Source organism: Rhyacophila brunnea, unplaced genomic scaffold (assembly GCF_057557595.1).
Source record: "Rhyacophila brunnea isolate RB1 unplaced genomic scaffold, BYU_Rbru_1.0 scaffold_18, whole genome shotgun sequence".
Classification (NCBI taxonomy): domain Eukaryota; kingdom Metazoa; phylum Arthropoda; class Insecta; order Trichoptera; family Rhyacophilidae; genus Rhyacophila; species Rhyacophila brunnea.
This window is the reverse complement of record NW_028232837.1, coordinates 33172165-33184690: the sequence shown is the minus strand read 5'-3', so window position 1 is coordinate 33184690 and position 12526 is coordinate 33172165. Positions and strand designations below refer to the sequence as shown.

Below are 12526 nucleotides of genomic sequence, written 5' to 3'. Positions count from 1 at the left end.
AGGTACTTGCAAAATGTGTATTCAGGTATAAAATCTTATTATCGTAGTCCGATCAAAACATTTATTTTCAGTCAATAATAGTAATAGTTTGACAGTATGACATAACCTATATATGTCATTTTGTCAATCAAAAGTAAAGTCTATATTATCATAGTGTATATACGTAACAAAGTAATTAGGTACTTTAAATGTACACAATATTCGATAAAATATTAGTGCACATAAAAATGAAAACATTATTATATTCATTTTTTTTTCACCCAGTAAGTATAACCAGTGACGTCCCGTGGGGGTAGGCAGGTTGAGCGTCACTTGGGGGCGACAGTTACTCGAAGGGTAGCAAATCGAAGAGAATCATTAAGTATATTTCAATTTTTTCAAATTATTTATTTTTAACATATTGTGGACATTACAAATTATAAGTTTAAGACGGTCACAACATGACATTTAGAAACAAAGAAATATAAAACAGTGTTACATAAAAAAAGAGAAATAAAAAAAATATATAGAAAGCTACCTAAACGTAGATTGTAATAACAGAAATAGCTTTCCATTAAAAACATCAGCTCACTGGTTGGAAACAAAATATATTAATTAGGTAAGTAGGTGCTATAAAATTTTCAACAGGACTAGTTTTTTGTCGGGTTCGCGATGTCTAGTTTACTTCCGTTGTCCTTGGACGTCACGTTCTTCAGTCGCTCACGAGTTATGGAAGTTGCCAGGTGTATTTTAAATGTAGGTACCTATCTGAAACCGTAGACTCGCAATATTTTCTATTGAAGGAGAGATGGAATTTAAATTAGATTTAGTGGTAGGTATAGGTCTTGTTAGTAATGTATCCATACAACACAATTCTTAGATATTGGAGTCATGAAAGGATGATAAAAAGTACTGTATAAAAAAAATGTCGCGGCTTTATGGCACTGCCTAGGGGCGGCATTTTGTCTAGGGACGTCACTGAGTGTAACACTGTCAAATTATTGTACCTGTAATCGTAACTAATATGGGCATGTACATCAGTGGCGAACGGTGGAGGTAGGCTGTTAAGATCCGACATAAATAGTACACATTAAACTTTGTTAGTAATACGTAGTTGTTTTTATTGAAGTAAGACTACAATTTGCAGATTGTGTTGGTTGGTTTTTAAAAAATCAATTAAACTCTACCTAACCAAACTATAATAGTTTTAGTATACTTTGGGCGATTTGACAAAATTGTGCACACTTTTTCATTAATACTTATTTGTCTTCGTTGAATTAGTAACATGTTGTAGGTTATTTTTTTTAATTCGTTAAACCCTGTCTAAATCAAACTATGATAGATAAAAAAAATATTCTATCTATAAAATATTAGATATTTTGTAGATAGACGAGTATTTTTGACTATTATCTATTATGGCTTGGTTATCGCAGGGTTTAATTGAATTGAAAAAACTAACCAACACCATCTGTAAATTGTAGTCTTAATGCCGGGTCCACACTGGCAACATGTCGCCGGCAACCTCGTTAAATTTTACGGTAATTATCATAATTGCTTAAGAAATTTTACGATAATAATTATCATACTCATCGTGAAAGTTAACGAGGTTGCCGGCGACATGTTGCCAGTGTGGACCCGGCATTAGTTCAATGACAACAAATACGTATGACTGATAAAAATTAGTATGCACTATTTATGGCGGGTCTTAACAGCCTACCTCCACCCTTCGCCACTGATGTACACAGATAATTAGTGTAAGAAATATGAAAGTAGATAAATAATATTTTAAATAAATATAATATGTAGGTACCTACTTACTAAACATTTGTACTTATACAATTTTCGACATATTTTGTTATACAATTGTATGTACGTATTGTTATTCTTTTAATAATCGCTTACCTCCGTCCAATAGATATAACCTTCGCCATTCGGCCATAGAATTTTTAGTGTAGATGGATAGGTACACATAAAAAAACGTTCCGCGAGAAATATTTTTTTTTATGTTGGGGAAAGTTGTGTTTTGAGTACATATAGTATATTTTTTTGTTTTTAGAATAAGCCTTTTGAACTGTTCTGTTTTGCTTTTTCACTTTTAATAATTACGTAACGCTATCGAAATGAAACCATTAAGTCGGCACAATTGTGATTGTATATAACAGCAATTCGGTTTAATATGGGTATATCAATTATTTTTTTCGTACATTATTAGTACAGAGAAAGAGAGATTTTTTATTGCAAAGTAGATCCAGATCAAGTTTTTATATGTAGGTAATGTACCCAATGATTGTAATTAGTTCGATAATTTATATTAAATAACAGCACCTTACCGGTATACCATATTATGATTCTCAAAGTGTGCTAATCGATTTTCTCCGGGCTTATTACATATTTTTTTTAAATCATAGTAATATTATAAAGGAGTGTGAAAAACACATTAATTTATTGACCATCCGCAATAAATGGGCTGAGTGAGTCTTAGTAGGTGTTGAGGGATATGGCCCTCACATCCTGAAGTGGGCCCCCAGACTATGATCTTTGGCGGGTCCCTCTACCTATCGCTATGGTACTAGGACAGCGTAATGCTGTGCAGTAGTGTTTCTCGAACGGTGTTCTGCGGAACCCCAGGATTGGGCGAGGTAAAATGAAGGGCGTTCCAAAACTGTATAGTGGTTATTTGTGTTTTTTTTGTCAAAAAAAAATAATTATAAATACAGATCATACCTTGCTCGTATCTCGAACTCCTTTTGCAGTAGCTATAAATATAACCTGCGACCGCCGCCAAATAAACGTATCCATAAAGGCATTTTTATCAAAGTGAGAAAACTTTTAAGGCGAAGTCTTCACTGAGCCTTTTTTAAAGAGGCACCTAGCGGAAAAATACGAAGCTTGCAATTTGAGACATTTTTTTGATAATTTACAATTCCAACTGTATTAATGAATAAATATGTATCTGAAAACATTAAAAAGAAAAATATTTTTTATTTTAAGTCAAAGATAAACTTTAATAAAGTTTGAATTTTATTTATGTATGGTCATAATATTGAAGCTTGATTTGATATAAATAAAAAGGATTTCAAGTTATACACATTTATATTTTTTATAAAAATCGATGTTTTTTAAAATAGATATAAAAAATATTAAAACTATGAATTAGTCAAAAATCTCTTAAGTTATGCTTAGAAAACTTAATAAACTAAATTTTAATAATAAATATGACCATAAAATATATGTAATAATAGGGTGCGGTCCGATTCAACAAATTCACACTTTATTACATTTTTTACAATATTGTAAGTTTATCTTTGACTTAAAATAAAAAATATTTTTCTTTTTAATGTTTTCAGATACATATTTATTCATTGATATCTCAATTTGCAAGCTTCGTATTTTTCCGCTAGGTGCCTCTTTAAAAAAGGCTCAGTGAAGACTTCGCCTTAAACTAATTTTTTTAAATAAAAAATGGCGCAAGCGACATTTTCTACTATTCATGTAACAAATATTTGCATGAAAAATGCATGTGAATGTAAATAGAAAATAAAAAAGTTAATATTTTATGAAATCGTCGAAACCAGTCCTCCCCCAACTTCGCCCCCACCCCAGTCTTTAGCCCTGTCAACATCCACCCTTGTACATGCCATGAGTAAGTAGTAATAACATTATCTAATCTTCCTTGTTTAGTTATGAAGCAACATGAAACGTACAAAAAACTGTAGGTATATCTTCACCCTAGTTATAACTGGTTATAAGGTGTGAATAATCAATTTTGATTGAATTGAGTTTGAAGATTGAGTCCAAATATGCATATTTTATATATACATAAGAGAATAATTTTGGCAAATTAAAAAATGGCATAATAGCTGCTGAAAAGAGGTCATTACTACCCTGATTTGTGATACTTGGCAATTCAATAAATTCATGTTTCCTAACAATATATTAGCAATACGATATATCTGTATAAAGATAATTTATAAATAATCTTTTGTAATTATTATTACCAATTCGACGAATAGTATGCATTCGTGCAAATAGTTGAGAAGCAGTGTTAAATAAAATATATAGTAAATATTTTACCGGAAAGTATACATAATCCGGATATAAATGCAAACATTTTAAGCATATGGTATCAGTTAATAATAATATATATATATATCGTTACTTATGTTGACGAAATACGATTTGACGTGACATATAAATATGTACAGTGGTTACTAATTACAATGACATTGGAGCGTGACCTGTATACGTAATAAACTAAATGTTCAATATATACTGTCAATTTTGAAAATTATGTGTGCCATAATATGTGATAACACTGATAACCTTACATTACAGTAAGTGTATTCTATGTATATAATATACCGTAATAAGCGATAGTTTAGTTTAGTGTTTTACATGATAATAACGATCTATCGTTGGCGATTAGATCTTACTGATGTTTGATATGAATATGTTATTTTTGTCTAGTTTGGTTGAAATGTATTTATTATATCATACGATTTTTACGAATCTAATAGCCTTATATTGAGGCGTTGATCTCAGGTTTGTTTCCATGGCATTCAAAGCGCATATTGATTTTTTAATAAAACATCTATTTTTAAAATGTAAACTATAATATTTTAATGTTCCGCAAATTGTATCGGTAAAATACTGAAGATGAAATAAAATTTGACTTCATGTACCACATTTATGAATGTACACTTTTTCCATTACCCATCGCCTCTTTTCATTTAACTGGCACTCTTCGCTACTGTAAAATGCCGATTAAAGCCCTATCTTAAAAAAAAATACTTTATTAATCATGTATTTGGTTATGTAAACGACTAAACATGTATAACTGTATTAAATTGTGTACACAATTAATGTTGTAACAAGTGTGATCATATTGATCCAGGCTCGAAATGGTTCCGGTTCATAAAATCCCCAAAATTATCGCTCTGTCTTGTGGAAAAATTAATTTGACTGTCTGAGTTCGATAGGCCATATAACAAAAAATCTTATACGTTTTGTAAAATACACGTAAAATTAGATAACTAGGTATGTTAATATTTTCGTAAAATTATCTAGCGCTCCGGTTCGTAAAGTTTTCCATTTCGAGCGCTGATTGATTGCGCATTGTAAAAAGATGAAAGCATATGAATGTATTCCGTATTGAATATTGAATTGCGAGAGGCTTCTAAACATTGCCTGGTTTAGTAATTTTCGTATCGATTTTATATTTTTTCAAGGCACATAACCTATGCATTTTTCATCGTTGTAACCATCGAGTTTTCTAAGTAAGTAAAAAATTCTTAGTTAAATACAGATATGTTTCCTGTTTTTAATGTAATATATTTTAAATTCAATAATTTATATACCAAAGTAATCCCTGAATAAGGGACTGTACATTAAAGTGATGTGATAACATTGATAGTGTCATTTAGATGCTTCATAATAATTATTATATGTATAAGAAACAATGCCAAACCTTGTACAGCAGGTGTGAAATGTTTTAGATTTGCATCAATAACAAAGTGTAGTTTATATTTCTTACAAGTATGCAGCATTGCTAATATAGCGTTTTTCTTGTCAGATCTAGCTTGAAAAATTTGCATCTAGCGTATGGCGTTAAATCTAGCGTTTTTGACGCCGAAAATAACTTTGAACTTTTCATAATAACGCTAGTTTTTTATTGTTTACCTGAGTATATCATTAATTTTAAAACAAGAAAATATTCTCCGATCTTTGTTCTTGTAAATGCAATGTTAATATTTTTATGACATATGTTTTCAAAATGCTAGTTTTTAGAAACACTTTTTTAATTTTGAGAAGATCTATCAATTTTTTCAGCCATCTAGTTTATTTTCTTACTCTTTCTGGCATATTTTTTGAATGCCAGTTGGCAACACTATAAATAAACATAAAAAATCACAACTCCCACTTACCTACGTCAATTGAGATTATAATATTTCTACATTCCTGAGATATCTTACAGTTTTTTTACGAGGTTAGGTTGTCAGCTGTTTAATGCTTCGGGCGCATGCCTGGGCATAAATAATATCTGAATCTATTTCATCCATATGGAACCGTGACCAATGACAGCGGTTACCACACTGGGTAATAGTTACATTACAACGTACAGTTGATGATATTTTTTTTACTTGAATTAATGTCCTTTTTTATTGGTTTACTGTAAGATATAATTCGATGTGTTGAGGTTTCTTCAACTTTTGTACTGGTTCGTGAGTTGGTAGAGACATATACTTTAACATTGTAAATTATTTAGAAAATAAATCAATTGCTCATTGATATTACAATATAAGAAATATCATACACTTTAAATTTTATCATAATTATTATATTATAGTTTACTAATTTTACAAAATGACTTCCTTCAGTGTTGTTTTTTACTTAATGGCATTTTAATTGATTGAGATGCTAATTTCATACAGTGCCCACTGTGTAGGTAAAGTATTTGATTGGTTGATGGTTGTGAATATAAGTGTAAACAAAAAATGTATAAATGTTGTCTTGTTAAACTGTCGCCAATTGAAAATATCCGTTTGGATGAAACCGGTGCTGGTTATTTCTAATAAAAATCTGTCGTTCTATGAAATATTAAGTTTGTAATTACAGTAAGCATTTGTTGAAAAATATATCTAAAACGTCATCTGTAAACAAAACATTGTAGTTAGTTACTTACGCATTTTTTTAAAAATTGTTGGACGAACAAGTTTTACTATTAAAATACGTATGATGTATAATAAATATTCACAATATATTAGGATGTTTTTATTTATTATTTTCAAAAAGAAGAGAAGTAAATTACTCTGTCCTTGGTTGACGAAAAATTTAAATATATAAGTAGGAAGTTGTGTTTTTCATACAACAAACCTATAATCAAAATAAAAAAAATACATACCACGTATTTGGACATGCATTAAATCCGTTATAATACATTTATTAATATTTCCACAGTAGGTAATTTAAAAAAAAAATGCTTATTATATATAACGATTTTTGTTGTACATATTATAATATTATTCTTATCACGAAATATATGGAAATGTACTGATTTTATTTAAAAAAAAATCTTTAATCAAACCGCAATGTTAAAAATCAATCATTGTGTTATTTTTTTCCCCTGGAAAAAAGAAGGCAACCCAATGACGTAAAAAATCTAATAACTCTATATTGTGTGAACAGAAAAGTGAAATGTCTGAAAATCTGACAAATGAGTTGACACTGCAAATGCTTCGCACTGCTTGTATGTTTTCGATTACTATATGGCAAAGTGAATTTCTCATGTTGGGTTTCCAATCGAATTACGTGTTTAGAACCAGACTTAAAAGTACCCATATTGTTCGTCTTTGAGTGGAAAGAGCGATTAAGTTTTTAGCGTTGTAGAGTAGTTATCGAGGCCCCTGTAGTCCAGTGCGTAAGGCTCGGGTAGTTTATCCAGGGCTCCGCATTCGATCCCGGTGAGGTCACAATATATTTATGTTTTAATTTAAGTGATTTTCTCAAAGCCTTGTTATTTGTAATTACTGTTTCATTCATATAACTAATAATTACACTAAGTACTGTTTTACTACACTTCTTTCATTGGGCGTCATGGGCTGTTGTAATGTTTTAAAAAAAGAATTTATATTTTTTTATACCTATCATAAATATTATGATTTCTTCTCACTTTCTTCTTTTTCTAATAATTTCCTCGTGTCCGGACACTTGTACGTATGCGGTTCGCCGTATCACACTTCACCGTGAAATGTTGTATCGGAAATATATGGCCGTAATAATCTCTTTGGGTCGTATAGTACCTACTGACATAAAATTCATGTCTAAATAAAACACGGTTCTTTTCGGTTTACACTTGACAGGAATCCAGCAGCAAACAAATTTTGAAAATAGGCGATGTACTTGAATTCATGAATTTTGCCAAAATCAGCCATGAAAGTTGAATAATTAATGTTCATATTGAATCTAATAAAATTGGAGACCGTATAGTATACGGTCATCTCTTTCCGATAAGAAAGCTAACGGCGAACTGCGCGACGGTGAAATGTTTTTCGTACAATTTACATGTTACCTAATTTCTTATGCAGAGGGAAAACAGCGATAGCTTGAATAATCTGCCTTATTAGAATACCCATTTACAAAAAAATCCTAAATCTTATCGCCCGACAATAACTCGATTTATCGTCTTTTCAAACGTCATAGAAGAGAAAAAGAGTTTTTTTGAGTTATCCACTTGTTACGCCAAAAAGAATATTAATTACAACTTTAACCATAATCTTGTCATTATTAAATACTCTCTCAAAAAATTAAATTTACTCTCTTTCCAGAAGGTTTAGTTGATTCTTGATACATTTTTTTGTTAATAACAAGACTCATCGACATTAATAATAATTTGAGACATTGTGTCACGCCTACTCATCTTGGTCTCCGGTGTTTCAAATCCTTGACATGCATTGTACGTATTTGATGTTGCACATTAAAATTCTGCGAACATATTTGTATGTTTTAAGTACGTAAACAAATAATGCAAATTGCTATTCGTAACGGATGCTTTGTCTTCTTCCGGAGAATTCTTTTACACACTAAACGGCGTACCTAGTCCTCTAGATTCAAAATTTTATTTCAATGCAACGCATCGAGAATTTATAATGATGCATAAACTACTAAGTTCAGTGACATACTTACCTTCAATTTAGTTTACTAAGTTCTAGAACCTAGATACTCACTCGTTCACGATAAAACTTATTTAGGTATATATATATATATATATATATCTATTACATATTCACTATTCACTATTCCTATTGCAAAGCTACGTATTACGACAGTTGATTATCTTCTACTGGATGACAGAAGTCTACGACTAAGGATTTTATGAAGGGACTAGGGTGTTTGAATGACAACAAACATTACACACAATTTCGTTCACTACAAATTTAATATATTTATTTTTTACAGAGATTTTATTTTAAACATTACTTAAATATATATTATATTATACTGTTATAATTATATACTCGGAGGATTTAGAGCAGGGGTAGTCAACTTTTTTATACCTACCGCCCATGTTTGTATCTCTGTTAGTAGTAAAAATTTCTAACCGCCCACCGGTTCCACAGTAATGGTTATTGATAAAGTAGGGAATTAACTTTACTTTATAAAATTTATAAGAGTTACAGCAAGACAAGTTAAAGCCAATAATAATAATTACTTACCAAATACTTTATGTCAGATCTTTATAAAACAACTTACTATAGTTAACTTTGCATACATAGAAGCATGCAGTCTGATGAAATTACATTTAATAAATTAAATTATTAATGACATCCCTGAGGCTAATGCTGTGAAACTAAATCCTGGATATTAGGCTCAATTTTTGTGAGAAAGAAACGAAGGTCTCCTCTTATTCAGATAGTTTCTTTCTTTGAAACATAATGAAAATATTTTTAACCCCCCTACCGCCCACTATGAAAGCTAAAACGCCCACAAGTGGGCGGTAGGGACCAGGTTGACTACCACTGATTTAGAGTAATGCTGAATATTTCTCCTAGTATCCTCAACAACAAAATGGCGTGATTCATACGTAAGAGACGTATCTACAGATACGTATTTCTGCCGACGTCTAATGAAAAAAATCAGGCAGCCGACAACGTCAAATCTGTGATCATGGTACGTCTGTTGATTTTCTATCAAGCCTTACTTATTACGAAATCACGGGAAATATAAATTTATAAATTAACTAGCTGACCCGGCAAACGTTGTTCTGCCATCTAAATTTTTTCTAGTAAATATTTTGGTTGTTAAATAAAAAATAACGAATGTATTGTAAGGGTGTGGGGATGAGATCTATGACAGAAAGAGGAATGGAGCACTGTAGATGATGACCGCCGATAACATATTCATTGTTTGATCTCTTAAAAGTTAAATTAATGTAAAGTGAAAAAAAATTATAAATTTTTTATCCTAAAGTAGGAAAATGAAATAAAGAAAATCAATATTAATTTTGAAGAGCAATTGAGTGTACAATATTTTTTGTCAGTCCGTCTTTAGCCAACACGAATAAGCTCGATGGTTTGCCCACGCGAGAACATGCCACGTACAATTGTCCGTGTGAAAAACATGGTGTGCCCAGATCTAAGCCGCAAACAGACATCGTTTGGCCTTGCGACTTATTGATTGTCATTGTGAATGCCTATCTAATAGGAAATTGAACGCGTTTGAATTCAATTGGCACGTCTGTAAGAATCATTGGAATTCGTGGCAGCAAAACATTTTCGGCTCGGAATTTGCCATTCAAAATGGTGGCTTCGATAATGTTTTTCATCAATTTTTTAATGATCAATCGCGTGCCATTGCACAGCCGTGGTGGGGTCAAATTCCGAAGTAAAATAACCGGAGATGCAACTTTCAGTCGTAGAAGGTGTGTTGACATGCCTGGTAAATCCAGTGAGTTCAAAAACTCTGTTGGATAATTTACAGCTTCGTTGACATCGCAAACTGTATCGATCGATTTGTATGATACTAAATCGCCTGGCAACGACTGCTGTATCTTGAAGTTTAAATCGTCAACGTCCACATTTTTTGCTGCCAAAATGGCTCTTTCTGCTAGCCACGCATGATTTATGTATTGTGTGCGTACATCGGGAAATATGCGGTCAATGAGAGCATTTTGCGAATCAACGATTCTGCAGAAATTAGTGGGCAATTTTATGCATCCAGTATTTTCATAGACAGCAACTTTTCCATCGCCGATATCTAACAATTGGTTCGAGAATGTGTCAGCAGATGGATCTTGTAGCATTTGCACGCGCATGTTTATTTTTAGCTGGACTTTTTCAACATTACGCCACAGTGGCGATGATTTCAAGCAAGCGTTGATCTCATCAGCGTACGTTGAACGTGGAATGATGGGAAGTGTTTGTCTGAAATCACCTGGAAGGAGTAACAGAGTGCCACCGAATAGTTTGTCGTTGTTTTTTATATCTTTGAGTGTTCTGTTCAACGCCTCAAGAGAATGTTTGTGTGCCATAGTGCATTCATCCCAGATGATAATTTTGCATTGTTTCAGCACTGTGGCCATGGACGATTGTTTTTTTATGTTGCACATTGCGTCTGGGTTATTATGAATATTCAGTGGCAGCTTAAATGCTGAATGAGCTGTTCTGCCTCCATCCAATAAAGTTGCTGCAATGCCAGATGATGCAACAGCCAGTGCAATGCCATTATTTGATCGTATTTTGGCGAGAATTAGCGAAATGAGAAATGTTTTGCCAGTTCCACCTGGTGCATCCAAAAAAAAGAATCCACCTTGTCCCGCCAAAACTGCCAGCATAATGCGGTCGTAAATGATTTTTTGTTCATGAGTCAGTAGTGGGACATTGCGAGTAACAATTGCTGCCATTTCTGCAGTATCGTACTGCAGTTCACGATTCATTTCGGTGTCCATTAAATCAGAAGTACGAACTAATACCGAAATGACTGAGTGGTAAATTGGCAATGACAACGCAAAGATCCTCGATAGTAATCAATGCTTCATTGTACATAGCGTCACTGAATGTAATCGTTAGATCGTTGCATCGTGTACGAATTCGATGCAATATATCGTCAGTCATTGAATCTTTGTGCTTATCCCACAACGTGTCTGCTCGTCCCGGGAAACACGTAGTCAACACTATAGCAAATAGTAGACGAATTTGTGTTGCTGTACAGCCCAATGCTGCTTCAGCAAGCATATCGTCCCAGTGATTGTCGTCTTCGAGCAAGCCGAGTGCAAGGCATGCATCTTTATATGTTGGATACTGTTGCCCATTCACTTTGCGTATATCTTGAAATGATAATGAGCCGGTGACATTAACCAACAACAGTCGCAGATAGAAACACTCAATCTGCCTTGGATTGACTGTATATACTCGGCCCAAAGTGTTTGATTTGAATAGGCCGGGGCACGCAACAATTGGTGTGCCTTGCTTGCGGGGCATCCATTTTTTTGTTTGATTCCATGTGAAATAGCGAGGTACTTCGGAATAGAGTAATGTTCGTGCAAAGGCACCGAAAGTATCCGCACGATTACACAATTTGAAAAATTCGGTGAGTGTAGTTTTTGGTGGATTTATGGCACGCTCAATTGCTGTCTCGTTGGTGAAAAATACGCGCTGGCCGTTTTCAAGATGGACGGCTAAATGTATAACTGCTGGGTCCCGTTCATGAATTGGAAAACCAAAGATACGCCAGACAGCTTCATTGGAGCTGATGTACCGGCCAATTTGGTAGCGCATTATTTCGTCGTTGTCATTCAATCGAGGAGCATTCACATCGGTATTTTGAATTTGAAATACAGCCATATCGCTGCCTTTATTCACATACTTGCAAATGTATTTGATGCTCTTCACCGAACTGCAGAACTCAACATTAATATGAGCATTGAATGTTTTGCTCAGCAGAGGCGAATATGGTACCACTCAACGATTGTCAATGTCAATGTCTGCATTGTTGATATTTAGCGTAAATGATTGTCCGCCACTATCAGTATTTCTTCGACGATATATTGGAT

General features: G+C 32.9%; 2 protein-coding genes across 2 annotated transcripts in view; one reads left to right on the top strand and one right to left on the bottom strand.

Moving 5' to 3' along the window:
- LOC147073452 (putative peptidoglycan muropeptide transporter SLC46) overlaps positions 1-12526 on the top strand; it is a 121997-nt gene that overhangs the window by 20237 nt on the left and 89234 nt on the right. The window lies entirely within an intron of this gene.
- LOC147073454 (uncharacterized) lies at positions 10169-11005 on the bottom strand. Its single transcript, XM_085945651.1, has one exon. The coding sequence runs from the start codon at positions 11003-11005 to the stop codon at positions 10169-10171; it is 837 nt and encodes a 278-aa protein (XP_085801777.1).

Bases quoted from the DNA above. Each gene is read 5' to 3' on its own strand.
- LOC147073454 (XM_085945651.1), bottom strand. From the start codon at position 11,005: ATGGCACACAAACATTCTCTTGAGGCGTTGAACAGAACACTCAAAGAT.